This window comes from Anser cygnoides, chromosome 2, assembly GCF_040182565.1.
Source record: "Anser cygnoides isolate HZ-2024a breed goose chromosome 2, Taihu_goose_T2T_genome, whole genome shotgun sequence".
Taxonomy (NCBI): Eukaryota; Metazoa; Chordata; class Aves; order Anseriformes; family Anatidae; genus Anser; species Anser cygnoides.
Window position 1 is genome coordinate 95,470,517 of NC_089874.1, and position 16,850 is coordinate 95,487,366.

Consider the following 16,850-nt stretch of genomic DNA (forward strand, 5'->3'; position numbering starts at 1 on the left):
CATTTGTGGTATAGAATGAGACACCATATTAGGGAATCAGGATAAAAAACTATAAAAAAAAGTTAGGACAAAAAAAGTCCAATATGACTAAGCAACAGATTAAAGGTGGCAATTAGAATGATTTTTTTTTTCTTAAGAAAATTTCAAGGAAAACAGAAGATGACAGACAAGTTAAAACAATCATAAGCTGGCAAGCCAAAGCAAGAAACAATAAACTGTAAAAATAAATAAATGCTGGAAGCTTTTCAAATACCTCAAAAGGAAGAAGACTAAGAAAGATCAGGCTATTCAAACTCCATGGTAGGTAAAGGCCTGACATACTAGCATCCCAAAACCAACCCCAGATTTAAATACCAATCCCTAAATAATGGTCCCTAGAAGCCTTTTGAAAGAGGAAGAAAAATCTTATGACAGAATAAATGCTAAAAAAAAAAAAAAAGAAGTATGATCTGCTCTGTTAATAAATAGCTGTGTGTGCCCCTTACAGAAGGGGCAGCATTTCAACTAGACTCAGTGCCATCGGTACAGGAAAATTGCTACTACAGCTAATGCCTGCATTGTCAACACAGACACAAACAGGCTTGAGGAGGGCAAAGCACCTTCTCTTGCTCATCTGTTGGCAGTTTTCCAGCCTTTGGACTTCCAGAAAAAGCAAAACAAACCAAAACCCTATGTTTATACATACATCCAGACTTTTAGAATTACAAAAATCAGAAGCAAAGAAGATGAAGAAACAGCTTTTGTTCAGAGTAAGTTCAGTTGTAGGATCAACCAAGGCCAGATAAAATTAGAGTTCAAGGGGCTCCTGAGTTCAGAAGATAAATCACAAGCCGTACAGGGCTAATGCTTTAATACAAAAAGACCTTGATTTCAGCTCACAACACCAAAAAAGCTGAAGCTAGGGAATATACAGAGTTCATTATTTCTGCTACAACTTGCAATTTTTTCAGTTTCTTAGAATAAAGACAGGCATACTAGCGTTCAACGTAAAAACCTTGGATGCAACTGTAATTCACAGGATTTTCTCCAGAACTATTTCAACTCATCTCCAGCGAGCTCTCTCTACTTCAATTCAACTTCTAGGAAAAGAAAGGTTATTCAATTTGAGATGCAGATTGCAAGTGCACCATGTTTTTTTTTTTTATAAACCAGGAATGTAACAGCTTTCCCATGCCTTCACCTTCTTCCCCCCTCTTTTCTTCATACTACCTCTACTTCCACAGTCAGTTAACCTGAAATTGGTCTCTTCAATGTTCAGCAATTTTTTGTGGCCAGATACGCATGTCTACTTGACATACCTTAAGACTTTTTCCATCCTTGCCTTCCCTGAAATGCTGGGTATTTACCTTTCATATCACCACCCAACATGGAATTCCAACGCCAGCTAGTCAGTTCAAGCAAAACAAAAATACAAAAGTCTTCTTGCAAACCCAATCTGTTGCAGGGGATGACTTTAAGTGTGCATCAGTAGTTGTTTGCATTGCATCAGTGTTCTATTTCTAAAACACAAGCAGCTCTCCTATGCTTTACTATTTGAAATAATCATGGGTGAACAACGAATACATGGAACTATTCTTAAACTCCATTAAAAAGTCATAGCTGAAAATGCAACCTCAATAGCACACAATTCAGTTACATTAGCTTTCATACAATTCAACTGTACCTTCCTCCCCAGAGGACTTAAACACCCACAGCAGCAAAAGAATTAGATTGTTATATAAAGACTTATATAAAGATGTTTAAAAAAAAAAAAAAAAGCAATCCCTACAGTTCCTGCTGTGTTTGTGCCTCCCTGCCTTCCTCACCGAGGAAGACGAGTGCTATGTAGTTTTGTACACACTACGGAAGATTACAAGCTGCTTTGCCAGCAAGCAAATACACTGAATTGATTTAACACATTTCTTCGATAGTAAAATTAAATCATACATCTGTTTTTATTGCATATTACAACATACTTACTCTGCCATTACACGTCTGACGTTATTGGCGTATAACACTGGATTCCTTCTTTCTTCTTCTGATGGAATATACACAGGTAGAAACTGCATACAGAAAACTGAATTATACCAAGAACATTTAACATTTTAAGCAACTTGTATTGCAGTACTGTGGTGAAAGATGCATACAGTTTGTTGCTATTTATAAAATTATATTAGCAAAAGAACTACTAAAACAGTAAAAAAAAAAAAAAGAACTCAAATGCTTAAAGATTCATCATACCTCCAGAAATTCATTTCTTACCTCATGGAACCAAAAGATTTTTAATATTTTTTTTCATTAAGTGGGAACAGGAAGTTCTAAATCATTTGGAAGTATTAGCATTTTCTTCCATGAGCCCCTTACATTAAAATTATACTTCTTTATTGTTCAGCTCTTCACAGATAACCAAGAAAACCATCTGCTACATGAGCTTTGTTGAAAATTAGCTTAAATATTGAGAATTCAAGTTCTCAGGACATCAGATATTTACTGTTCCCATCACATATTTTGTAATCATCCAATTTGTACATTAAACAGTCATAAGCATTTTCATCCTTCTGTTGCTACAGATTTTTCAAAAATTTCTCCTTCAGATTGGACGCTAGGTATTAGTACTCAATTAATAGGAAAACTCTAAATGCATGCAGATGACCACACAATTAAACCAGAGCTGCTGGAGACCTGTGATAGAAGAGGCAGCTTTCAGAATGAGATGGCCTACGTTCAAAGACATTTGAGCTTTTACCTATGACTAAGTATTTATTAAACTATGATGTAGGCACCAAGATCATTCCTAGTTTCACCTACAAAAACCCTCAGAACATCTCAATTCCACTAACTCACTCTTCAGATGTAAGGAACAAGAAGGAATCGCTGACTCCTCCCCACACCACATCAGTACAAGACAGACAGTTCCTTTGGTCGTGCAATGCCGTGAGATAATTTATACACTAACTGATCAAAATGTTTATAGTTCTGTGGAAAGCTTCTGAAGTAGAAAACAATTGTAAGAAGCTTAGTTATAATTAATATGGTTACCTATGGGTAGTACAAAACTGGAATTATGATCCAGGAATTTCACACTGGTCTTTAAAGAAAGAAAAAAGAATTGGGAAATAAACATCTATTTTATCATTTAAGCAAATAATTCTTAATAACTGAAGTTAGCAGTATTTTCAGTATCACATAATGGTACAATAAACAGAACCCAAAATGCTGGGTCATCTAAAATCATTAGAATTTTCTCTCTTAGGAGTATTCAATAATTGAAATAAAAAACTGAATTTACTTTGCGTTTTCCTAGTTTCTCTATATTCACCACTGTAACTGAAAACACACTATTCTTGTCTTCTAGGTTTACAAGTAGTTATGTTGGCCTAGTATGATATAATATATAAAAGGACAAAGAACATGAAGCTAACAGAGAAAGATTGTTCCTTCAAATTCCAAACCCAATTATATTTCTTTTACTTTGAGTTGCAAATTGCTATCAAGTAATTCATCCAAACGCAGGACAAGTTTGAATATGAGGCAATTTCAGAGGTGTTCTATGTACCTGTGCCTAACGAGATGGAAACAGCATTGTCATTTTGGCATCACGAGCAAAACCAGCAGAACTCTGAGCTACTGTGAGGCGATGGATGTTTGAACACTGATCCTGACAGGCCAGCAAAACAAACTGACATGAGCCAAAGCAAGCTGCATGTGCTGATGATCACATACCCTTTTATTCTTTAAGAGATTGCCTGCCTGCTTGGAATTGTTCTAGCATGCAAAAGATGGACAGCCCACTCTTTATAATAACCTATTATAAAGCCTACACTGATGTTTGCTTTTCAATATACATGCTGGATGACATGTATGGTACACCACAACATTCATTTTATACATAGAAACCCAGACCAGGAAACCTCTGATTGCTTGGCAGTTAGACCTTACCAGCTATTATCTAATCAAAACCATACTAATACTGTACTGTCTGGCTGTACACCTCCCTGAATAACTGGATCTTCAGCCCTTACTCTGCTATCAAAGTTGGTTTGTATTTGCCAGTACCCCTCTGTTGATGGAACAAGGCAGGAGTAAAAGCCAACTAACTTTGTAGACCAGGGAAAAACCACACAGAACAACCCTGTGAACACAGAACAACTCCTTCTTCCACTACATTCCTCAATCTGCAGCACTTCCTTTACAAAACCAGATTCAATATGTAGCTCTCAAGCATGCTGCCGCACCCTTGCGAACAGCCTGGCAAAAATCTCTGCTCCTCTACACTCTGCCAGTTCATGCTCTAGTACAGGGTATTTCATTTATTTAAAGAAGACCAAAGACCATAACTTGACCTTGTGCAAGATCTCCCTGAACTACAGCAGCTCACCAACTGCTAGCAGCTGCTGCCTCAAAATCAAGAAAGCTCAGCAGTGTTCACTTGTGTGAAAAGACTCGTTTTACTTGCCTAGGGCAGAAAATCATGTTTCCAGGAGAGTAAAAATCCTGCTCATCAGCTGGTTTGTCTTACACTTGCAAGAGGCAGTAGCTCCCCAGCCTTTCTACCTCATATATACCTTACTAGAAGGCAAAATATGAGTTTTGAGATAAAGTCTTTTACACAAGTAGAGAATACTGATCTTTGCAATGGAATTTTTCAAGCATTAAGAGTACTTGAAAAAAATGTTACAAGACAAACATGGGAAAAACAAAGTATTATAAACAGATATGAAGTGAAATAATCCAGTTGTTACACACTGTATAAGCAGGACAGCAGGAGCCTGGTAGAAAACTTTAGAAGCAAAACATATCTCCACTGTGAGCAAGATCTTATCTGCTGTGGGTTACAAAAACACAATACAGAACAGGGAGTAGTTTACTGTAAAAACATTTTCAGATAACTTTATTATCCCTTCTGTAAGCCAGCAGTTCCTATTATCTTACATGAAACTTTTTTTTTTTTATTAAAGTACATCTACCTTTCTTCTTTTTGACACCACAATCAGACCATTATTTTGTGATTAAGATTTTTTTTAAGCTGTTAATTGCCAAAAACTTTCAACTGAAGTGATACTGCCAATCACGTTTCTGCAAGAGATACAATAGTTCAGTGGCCAGTATTCTGTGCATTCACTGTTTTCCAAGAATTTAACAAAGAAACAAAACACAGAACATTGCAATGATTACTGTGATTAGGATATGTTGTATATTACAATAGTGATAGTTCTTCCTACTAATTTACCCTGCCATCAGATCCATCAGTCAAAGATGAATACATTTTCACATTTCCACTACAATAGCTTTCAGCCTTAAGACCACAGTGTTTTCCTCAAAACAATGTTAAGAATACACATAAACTCCAATTTTGTGTTTTCTGATTTCACATTCAGAACATTGCAGCTTAATAAAGGACCTATTATGCAGGCATTAAATAAGCTAACTGTCCTAAAAAAAAAAAAATCACCATAAGCAGTTTCTCATTCTTTAAAGGATAGTTCTTATTTTGTACATCGGCATTCACACACTTAGTTATCTAACACATGGTTGGCATTTCAGCCAGAATAGCAATCACACTGTTACAAGACAAGAACTTTATTCACAATGCTAACTCTAAGCATAGTTAGAAATATATCTACTCAATTTAAATAAGCAAGTCTTAAGGCAAGTGAAAAACTATATATATATATATATATATTATTTATTTTTTTTTTAGTTTTAGGTTACATTTTCAGATACAGATATATTTGTCCAAAATAAGAGGTATTTATTTATTTATTTTTTAAACAGTGTTAGCAAAGTTTGAATGCAAACTTTTACTGCAGAATTAATGTATACTGATGCTACTCTGAATACACTTCATTTTACTGACCTCAATTTCCACGGAATTGTGAAACTGACACAAAGTAAGCCACAGAATTTCTAACCTAAAAGGGAGAAAAAAAAAAAGGAAAAGGATGAAGAAAAAAATTAAACATAGTGAAACAGTAGTATATTATGCTCTGAAGTCTTCAGGTAACATTCCTACTTGCAGGTATATAGATACAATCATATTCAAATACAAATTTAACAGAAAAGGTCTTTGAGAGTACTTCTACACATTACGTTCTATAAGGGGGGACAGAAGCATTTTATACTGAAATTGCATCTTAAAAGACACCCAAAAGGAAAAAAGACAAATAGTAACATATACAGGTACTCATACAGACAACAACATGAATTATGTATGCAGCGTACATAAAGAAATGGCAAGTCTGTTTCAGGAAAATGCTGTATTCAGCAGAGTTGACAAGATAAATTAAAACCACTATGATTATATCTTTACCTTTGTTTAGAATCAAATTATACTTCAGAAATCTGTTAATGAAACGCAGTACATGTGTTTCTGTAGTCTAAGACACAAGATACTGCTTTCTAAGGTCGACTTGATTCCAGTAGTGATCAAATTCAGGAAAGGAATTAGTAAACCTAAGTTAGGGAGCAGCGTTAGTAGGCACACTTTATACAGTATTTGGGTACGTACAGCAGCCAATCACTACGTTAGAAGTGCAGATAAAAATCCTCTTAGGCAGATAAAGTGCTAGAAGCAGTACTAATTTGCTACACACACATTCAGGGATGCAGCATGTTTTTTGCCTCCTTTCCAATTTAACTTCCAATACATTAAAACAAAGAAAAGGTACAACCACCACTATACAACTTATGACTTCATGTTTACACCATCAACAGTAAATGTGAAGATCTGATTTCTACAACCTACTCCAAGAATATTAAGAACAGCTAATAATTTACAAGCACACCTTTCTCACTTCCAACTCTATAATCCTCTAAGATACCTAAAAAAAATCTGCCAACTTGTTTTTATACACTAACCTTAAAATGAAAACATTAATAAAAAGTTGATAGAAGCCATATTTAACTCAAGTCTGAGGTAGAGAAAATTTAAGTTGTATGTTGTTGACAAAGTCTTTGTTTTCAAGGTGCAGTCAAGTTAATCTGTGCTGAATAGCATCAAACTAGTAAAAACATTACTTTCTGAAAGTGTTCAGTTTCCATGAAACACATTTTCAATCTATTTTATGGGCCACATCAACTTTGAATATCCTGCCAATCTTCTGTAAACAGAATACGCCTGGATACAGCAACATTTTCAGATTAAGTTCTGGCTGACGCCAAAACAAAATGACATAAGACAACAGATGTTTGAGACAGTGAATGTAGCAGCCATAACAGTATTTTCTGCTAAGACATCAGAAATACATTTCAGGCCACTCAGGAGAATTAAACCTAATTAAGTAAAACTGTAATTTAAATGGCCCAAGTGAATTTGCATAACATTACATGCTACTTCAGAATTTGATTCAGCTTTCATTTGTTTTAAATTTATTAGTAGAGGTCAACACTTCTGAATGAGAGTATTGTGTTGTATACATTTAAGTGCTTTGAGGTAACACATCTACAAGTTCCTCCCCAACTCCTGTATGTTCCTGACTCCTCAGATAGGACACTAAAGTTGGAAGTTTGGAAGTTTTTAAAGCTGCAAGTTTTAATTGAAAGTTTTTTTTTTTTAAATGATTTCAAGTCTCCAAAACTGTGTCTTTAATTAGACCTGGCTCCTAGTCCAATTAAAGCTGAAAAAATCCTAAATTACTTGAATTCTGGCTTATCACACTGGTTTTCTCATTCCTACTAAAATGCAGGATCTCAGGTGGGACATTTAAAACAGTAGCTCCAAAGGAAGAAGCTAATGGCAAACTATTAACCACAGAATCCAATTGCCCTTCACTTAGGGTTGAAAATTTCTGGGTTTGATCTTCATTTAAACATTTCAGAACTTCTAAATTGACTCCAATGTTGAAATAGTGTGGAAAAAAACACCACCATTTAAACAAGCCCAAACTCCTCCATTTTGTATTTTACTTTATATGAATTTGCTAAGGAACCTCTAGAATAACATTTTGTTTTAAAATGAGTCAAAGTTACAAATCAGGCAAGATAATGGAAACAATATTTTCAAAATTCCCTAAGTGGGATGACTGTCTCCATGGGACTAGACCAATTTCAAACAATAGCCATACAGACTTCATACAGACACTCCAAATCAACTTGCAGGCAATAAAATATGTAGAACAGAAGCATCTTGTTTTACTTCAGGCTCAAAGGAAAAAGAAAAGAAATAAAATTCATCCAGCAAGCCATCAAAACCATAGTATCAGAAATACACTGTTTATAACTGGATTCCTCTAACTGAACATTATCATAGTTGGGGAATAATGCATGAAAGACAAAAACCCACAGCACAACACAATAGCCAGCAATTACTGCTTGACTATATACTTCTACAAATCATGTAAATAGAAAACTAATTAAGGAAAGCAATTATGATGGAAGCAATAAAATATAAACCACTTACGCTCCTGGGCCTTGCCATGTCCATGTGATTGTATCCTTAGAAAAGAAAGCATAACAGTTTTAATTATTGCACTTTAAACTTCTGTTAAATTATAAATAGCATAACTGATGACATACGACTAATAGGTTTTCATGGAAAATTCAATTCAATTTCCACAAGTTCTTAGTCCCAACATGAGTAAGCCAAAGATAGCAGGAATCAAACTCTTATGAAGCTCAGAAACACCCACTAACTCAGCTCATAAATGTGGTATATCTGTATCTGTATTTATAAGACATTTAGAGATTCAGGGAATTCTTAAAAAGCTGTTAATCTTGGAAAAGAGTTTTTTTTTTTTAAACCACAAGCTGATGTTCCTTGAGATTCTCAGTCCATGTGCATTTTCCTGACCCACCCTGCTGGACAGGGTGTCCCTCAAGTGTCCCCACACTGTAGCTGGACCTCCCAGATATGAGCTCTGTGACACTTTTCAAGTGTCTGAGACCTGTAGAGATGATTTAATGGAAACCCTCTCAACTGAAAAGAACTAGTAGGACCAGTAAGACCACGTGTTTTACCTCAAACAGGATTTTTCCACTTGCCTTTTTTCCCCTCACAGATGGCATCTATCCATCTGCCATCCAAAAATCAAAAGGTACAAGACATCTAAACCCATCTAGCTGCTCTCAGGGAAGACCAGCAACACTTTTAGATGGCTGACATGAAAAAGTTCACAACTCCAAATCCCAAAGCCACATGGAAACATTTCTTGGAATCCACAATTATAATCCTGCTCAGAAAAGAGAACTGAACAAGTAGGGGGTGATGCCTAGCAGGAGTTTTAACCTCCCTTCTGCTACTCAGAAATTACTGTCAACCGTTACTGAATTCTAACTGATTTTTTATTGCAGTAAAAGGGTCCTGAAAAAGATGGAGATAATGCCTTTACGAACTGTCAAAAAAAAAAAAAAGGAATTACTTGTGTGTAAAACACTAACAGAGTGCAAATAGCAGTTAAAGAAGTAAACAAGATGCAACTAGCCAAAAGAGAACAGAGACCTTGAAAGGAGTATATAACAGATCCCAAAAAGGAAGATGACAAAGGTCACAAAATTTTTAAACTGTAAGATTAAGAAATAATGTAGGAAAAAACTGCAATACTTGGATACTTGATTTACATGTAGGAGCAAGAATGCAAAAACCTGAAAATGAGTTCCAAGTATTTTGTTTGTTTGTTTTTGGTTTTTTTTTTTGATTAACTGGGAAAATCATGAACAAGTCACTACAAAGCCAACAGAACTCAGGAAATTCATGTTTCTAAAACCTTGGAAAGATTTCTATTAACCTACTGAAAATTTTCTAGGATTTCTATTAACCTACTGAAAAATTTCTAGGTTAGTTCTATGCTACCGTAGAAAATCTTTTTAAAGAGTTTAGGTGATCAATCACGTGCCATGATCGTGAAAAAATCAATTTAAACTCATTTTAATTACGACTTAAAAAACGTGACTCAAGGAAAATTGAAAGAAGGCAGTACAGGCATGAAAAGTGAAAAATACGACTGATGTGATAGATCAACAGCCTTAAATAAGGTCAATGCCTCATGAAGGACTACTAAGAATTTAAATTTTTACTTTCAACAGTTATTTTAAAACCAAAAAAAATATCATTAAAAAGTATTCCATTTCCAGCAATCAACATGGGTGCACGAGTGTAGACTTCTCCACCTAGTGATCTTGTAGAACTTGGTCTATAGTTCTGCTGTGAAATAAAATTCTTATGGCAATTTTGATGTCTCTGGTGATACTGTAAGTAAACTCAAGAGGGGCTTTGTTTTTCCCATAAAGAGCTTCCATTTATAAATCCTGACCACTGAAGAGTAGATGGCTGATGTTCTCTCTTACCAGGGACTAGATTTGCCATAATAGAGCACCAAAGTACTACGTGTATCTCACTCATCTCCCTAAATTACGACAGTGCAGGAGACAAAGAAAAAAGCCAATCCCCCTGCCTTTGGCTGGGCAAAGGATCCCTGAAAGAGAGTAGATATTTTCAGAATTCAGCCCTCGATAAACTCAAATAAGCAACATATCTAACAACAGTCTTGTGAGAAATTCCCAATACAAATGTCACGATAGATATGAAGGCTTTTTCTCATCGAGAACATTTGGATGCAACAGTGAAAAGGAGTAAATGCCAGGGAGCGCAGAAGAGGATTGCGTCCTTCAGGAGGGAGAACTATTTAGTAGTAGGCTCCTGCTAACATATACTTTTATAATGAAAAGAGCAAGCAGAAGACAGTAAGTGGTGTTTTCCATACCTGATGTAAGATACTTCACAGCTACCAACTTATGCTCACAGACAGCACACACTCTGCTAACACTGAAAGAACACTTTCAAACTTTTATATCTATTAATGGACCCTTTGGATGGTGTGGAAGTTCATCTTTCACATAACTGTATTTGACATAAGGAGATGCTGAGAATCATACCAAGCTATAAACATAAGAGCAAACATTGTAGCAGAAGGAGAGCAAGCATGTAAAAAAATACAACCACTCAGCTCTGACACAGTAACACCAAAGAGATGCTGCCAAACCTCACAACAAATAGCACAGCTAATTTCAGAAAACACTTGGACATCAAAATACAGTTAAAATAGATCTGTAATATTTAGAGAGGTACATAGCTTTCCATAGTTAGTAGCACTCTGCTAGAAGATTCAAATTAAGGAAGAGCTATATGCACAATGAAGGGAATTAACATAAAAATGAATTGCAAAACAATTACTGTAGAACCTGTGGATGGGGCATCTGAGTGTTTCCTTTAAATGGAATATAATCAGTAGCTGTCTAACATCTTACATGTAAAATACTACCAGACAAACTAGGAGAACAAAAGCAAATTTTGAATTTCAGGTTTAAACAACATTTTAAGGCTTTTAATTTCTTTCTGATCATGCATCAAGAGGAGCAACAGAGTAACATACTATTCCTAAAGAAACACTGACACAGGACCAGAGGCATCATCTAGTGCGTAACACTGACAAGCCCTAAGAAGAAAGTTATTTGGGACAACACTAACTGGAAAAGAAGTGACATTAAACAGAAACAGATCTATTTGCTAGAGGAGAACTGAATTTACATCATTTTTTGACATGTTTCAGTCCCTTGCAGAACAGTAGTACTTTACATAGTTCTTGACCATGTAGGGTACAAGGAAATAAGTATGTAAGAGTGGGCGCACCTGCTATATTCACCCCAGGCTCTAGCCTCCAAAACCCTCCCTGAACGGTCAGGAGCACTCAAGTCCGATCCCTCTTTCAGAAGCTGGAGCTCTGAAGGCAGAGCACAATGGCTAGGCTCAAGCTAAAAGCAGTGGAGTGACTGAACACAATGCCTGACTCGAGTTTGCTGGCTAAGAAAAGAACTTAAATTCTTCTGTAAACCCAAAATTATACTACGCAGTGGTCAAACAAGCATACAGAGAAGAAGCCAGAAATGTAGTCCTACCCTATGAAAACCATTATCTCCCTACTCCATTCTTTCTTGCTACTTAACTCTTAACTGCAGCCTAGTCAAAATTTAACCTTTATATACCACTGTATCGTACTCCTCCTTCCTCTCGCATTCCAAATTTGCTACAGGTCTTCTGCAGACCCCAAGCTAATCTAAATTTAAGTATTAATTGCAGTTATTCTCCTCCCCTTAAATTACTCAGCAAGGCACTGAAACCTATCAGTATTTTACACTAAGGAACAAGTAGGAACAAGTGAAGTAACATACACAGATTCAGGCCTGTTGGATATCTACATTGATATTTACAGGTTTAAGACATTTTGCAATTAAAAAAAATAATAATAAAAAAATGCAATAATAAAAAAATTACAAAAGCTCAAAAATCCACATTGATTTACTTCAATGTGAGAAGTCTCAGTCTCTTAATACAGAATTAGGAGCATTTATATTAGCTTACAAACACTGCATATTATGTACTACATATTTTTAAGATACTTGCAGATTAATTTTGGTAGCCTTATTAAAAATATGAGAATATCAAACAATGTATTTTTTATATTTTATATATTATAGTTTTATAAATATGCATATTTGCATTTTAAAGTGGCAGTGCAATAAAGGTTTTAAAAGCTACTCAACTTTTTCTTGGAAATAATTATGTAATCAAAAGTCATGGGCAACCCGTTACAATGCACTTAATTCTACATGAGCTTAGCAGCTGCTACACTTGTCACAGCATCCCCAAAGATAATCAAGTTACTGCTATCACACCTGACCTCAGTCAACAGCAAGTGGTAGTCTATGCAAGTTGAATAAAGGACCTAAGAAAAGTTATTTATTTTTAAAAATCAAGCATATTTGATATCAAGCTGTAAATTGATGGAAAGATCAATGCATGAAAAAACTTCAAAATATAAGCGCTCAGGAAATGAAATTCATCCTTACATCAAGGGGTTGTTAACGGGCTAGTCAAGGAGAGATGACATGAGACCTGATGTGACACACATCACCAAAGAGGCAAGGTAGTCCTTATTTTACTTCTGACACTCCTCCCACCTTCCCCTACATAATGTCCATTTTAATAAGGAGACAGACTGGACCTGAAAATAGCCCCAGAGGGCTCAAAAAAAGAAGTTCAATTATAAAAGCTAGCAAAGTTGACTGGGAAGTATCTAATTAACTGAGGAATGCAGAAAGACAGGATTCTTGCTGCAATAGGACAAGAAAGTATCCACATCAAGAAAGCTGAAATAAAAAAATGTAATCCTTCATGATCTTGAGGTAGATCTGGTGAGCTTCATCTTCATTTGCCTAGACCTTTACAAACATTTTTAACAATTGTTGATTTTAGATATTGTAAAGAAACACACTGCATTTTACCTTAATCTGACTTATACTGAAGGACTATTTCAAACTAGCTAGCAACCAAGTGCAAAGTGAATGTAAAACATGGACAATGAGACACTTTATAAAGGTGCCAAGATCCCCAACACATTTTTCTATTATCATTTAGCTAGTTGTGTTAATTTGTGACTAGCATCCTCACACTCAGCAGGTGCAGATGTACCTTCCAGAAATAAATGAAGAAAACTCCCCAGCACACAGTGCAAGAATGGGCAGTGCCTCAGAACAAGTGTCAGTTTCTGTCTAGGACCTTTATGTCTTGTCACATGCACAGTACTTCTCACAACCACCTGAATAACTTTCAAAGCACTGTTTTAATGGAGTAACTTAATAAAAGAGGAAGCATTTAAATTTTCAGTTAAGTCTATTTATCCTCCTAGAAGCTTAAGGAATGCATACTTAGCGAATAAGCGTTTATTAATACTTTCCAAATTTCTAATTTCTAATTATCTAACCTACAAGGTTACAGAAATACCAATGAATTTAGAGGAAAATGCCCCACGTTTCCAATTACATTGCGAGCTGAACTTACCAGTTTGTTTGGGTAACGTAAAACCACTGGCTGTACAGGAACTCCAGGAATAAATGCTCCTAGAAGGAACAAGACACATCATTACCTTATAGCATGTTTTGGTACAGAATTTATTTCAGCAAAAGATTTTATGATTAATGGTCTGATAACGTATAAGGATTAGTTGATAGAGAAAAAAGACCCAGAAGTAGCCTCAGAAGTAATTAAAAAAAAAAAAAGGAGAGTGACAGTGTATATCCACCTTTTCATAAGGTAAGACTATGAATGTTTACTTGCATTTTCTAAATTATCCTTTACATAAATTGTCATGCACACATCTCAGAGCCCAGTACCAAATTCAACTTGATAAATTATTATGAAAATTAAGAGAACATGCAAGATAGTTAAGTCAAAAGATTCCTCATGGTCAACAGTATTTTTTCCATGAAGAATCTAAACTTTCTTATGCAAAAGAAGCTCTCTACATTTAGCTAAGCAACACTGGTTTAGAGGAAATGTATCATCTCTGAAGTAACAGAATGATTTTCTTTTTTTCCCCCCACCTTAATTCCCCTCAGAGGGTCTTGTTTTTAGTCAGTTATGTAAAATGCAATAGAGTATTCTGAACCAGAGCTATTGCATAGAAGTGTCACTTCATTTCATGTGAAAATTATGGTTCTAATAAGCGGCACAAAATCTACGTGTCATTTGCTAATCTTTTTCTTTATAATTATCTTACTCAACATTCTTCTAAACATCTCTTTCTTGTGAAAACATTTGGTTTGAAAAGAAAACTTAAACTAAGTTTTGTATGGTAATTTACTAAATACTGCTGAATATTCCAATTAAAATTAAGAACCAAATGATGAAAGTACACTGTATGCTTAGCATTATGTTTATTTTACAAAATGAATAATTACATAGACGTAAAAAGAAAAATTGCTAGTGGTGTATAAACATCTTTAATGAAGGTTGTTCAAATGGACCTTGCAGAGATGTGGTTCTTGGCCCAGTGGTACTTTCTATTATGTCTCTAAGAACAGCAGCCTAAGCAACTTCCGAAGATGACAAAATCTGAGTGGTAGATGACAACACTACTGTTTAAACAAAGCTAGATATAGTTTGCCCATGTGACTAGCTTGCATGAACACAAACAAAAAACTGCATAATAAGTATACGGAATGTAGGCCATAAAAGCAGAACAGGGAAAGCCATACTGAAAGCAGTTATTCAGACCTAAAGTTACTTGATATCAAAGTGAGGTATCTTGAAGCAAAGGAATTCTGGGAGGCTGGACGGATACAGAATGAAGTTGCAGCAGGAAAAAAGTGAGATAGTCAAGAGGCAGACAGCAGCATGTACTAGACCAGAGGAGAGGAAGATAGTGGGAATTGGAGGCAGAAAGTATATGGCATCTGGTGGCTGGAATGCCTATGGAACAGAGGGAGAGAAGGAAAACAGGGTTTTAATGAAGAATTTGGATGGGTTTTCAAAGCATGGCCAGGATTTGGGGAAGAAGGAGAGGGAAGGAATAGAGAGCGAAAGAAGCAGATGTTCTCCTAACCACCACTCATTCATCTAAAAGGTAAGTGTTAAGAAGGGTGAAGGAAGAGCTTTTTGAATGTTTGCTCAGTATTTCCTTCAGCCAAATGAATTAGCGCAAGGAACCACAACGCTGACTCACTGCATGATATTCCAGCAGGGATATGTAAGTTGCAAGCAACATAAAATGAGACACTCAGTAAGAACAGAAAACGGTAAGCTAGGCAGAAGCCTAGGAAGAGTCAAAAAAACAAACAACATATATCACAAAGGACTTGTTCACCGCAGCCTGCTCATTCTCATCTTCGTACCTACACCAGGATGGCAGGTTTTTATTAAACATTGGTTGTTCACTGCAGTGTTGACAATCCCATTATAACCACAATTCACATCTGCAACAATGTTCAGTGTTATGTGCTCTACTAATTTGATAAGCTAACAGGGTGCTACTAACTGAAAACAGCCTAGAATGCAGACATTTGATAGGAAATTTTTTGGGAAAAAAAAAAAGCCTCTGTGACAGTGCTATACTGGCAAGATTCTTGTGCTATCTTCACCAGAATGCAACACAAAAAGGAAGTTCAAGAAGAGAGGAATCAACCAAACACTACACAGCAGCAAATGCAGCAGCAGTCTGAAATGGATACAAGCTGTTACCTTTATCGCATGTCAAAATGCTACAAGACAGACCCAAAAGAGGAAATGGAGGATGCATTAAAAAAAAAAAAGACAACCACAAACAAATACCCAGTGAGAAACCTCCTTCAGCTCTCATGAATTTCAGAAGTCAAGAAAATAAATCTAATTATCCAAATCAACGTTTTACATAACAGTGGAACTACAATTCTACAAAAGAATTGCAGTTCAGGAAATTTCTATTTCAATCCCACCCTACTACAAAATTTAATTCAATTTCTGCAACAGCAAACAAATTACAATGCAAGTGGTATTTCAGAAATTGAAGAAACAAGAACATTCTGTAGAGAACAAAGAAACAAGCATCATACCTACCAGGCTTGAATGTAATTAGACAGGATCGGTTTGTGCAAGTGCCCTCTGGGAATATCATTATCTTGAAGTAAAAAAAAAGTTAAGAAATATTTGAATGTGGATTTATAAACGCATCTTTTAAAATATAAAGTTAACTGATTACAGTCAAAAAAACAGAACTACTTTTCCTTGGTAAAAGAAAAATATTTTTGACTATTGAGACAGAACCGTGCTTGACTTCTTCATTGAGGACTTTTTTTTTTTTTTACACTATTAATTTTTTCCTCTTTCTTGGCCTCTGATAACAATGTGATTCTATCAGAACATTAACAGGGATTAGAAAAACCTCATGAGTTTCAGAGAATTTTCACAGAAGTCTTTGGTGCTTGTAAAAATATTGTACTCTGTTCTGCACCAAAACAAAATTCCAGCTCCCAGTCTACCTGCTTACAGGCTAAGAAAGATTGATATCTTCTTTCTCCATTTATTACTGGGCTTGCGTACAGATATGAGAATGCCAGAGGCTGAA

General features: G+C 35.6%; 1 protein-coding gene across 2 annotated transcripts in view; it reads right to left on the minus strand.

The window, feature by feature from the left end:
* LPCAT1 (lysophosphatidylcholine acyltransferase 1) overlaps window positions 1–16,850 on the minus strand; it is a 48,681-nt gene that overhangs the window by 16,089 nt on the left and 15,742 nt on the right. For both annotated transcript variants that reach the window (XM_048046014.2, XM_048046015.2), the window contains 5 exons: window positions 16,343–16,403; window positions 13,811–13,869; window positions 8,378–8,412; window positions 5,837–5,891; window positions 1,960–2,042 (listed from right to left, as the gene is read on the minus strand). In XM_048046014.2, coding sequence (XP_047901971.2) covers window positions 1,960–2,042; window positions 5,837–5,891; window positions 8,378–8,412; window positions 13,811–13,869; window positions 16,343–16,403 — 293 coding nt within the window. The remainder of the gene's footprint in view (window positions 1–1,959; window positions 2,043–5,836; window positions 5,892–8,377; window positions 8,413–13,810; window positions 13,870–16,342; window positions 16,404–16,850) is intronic.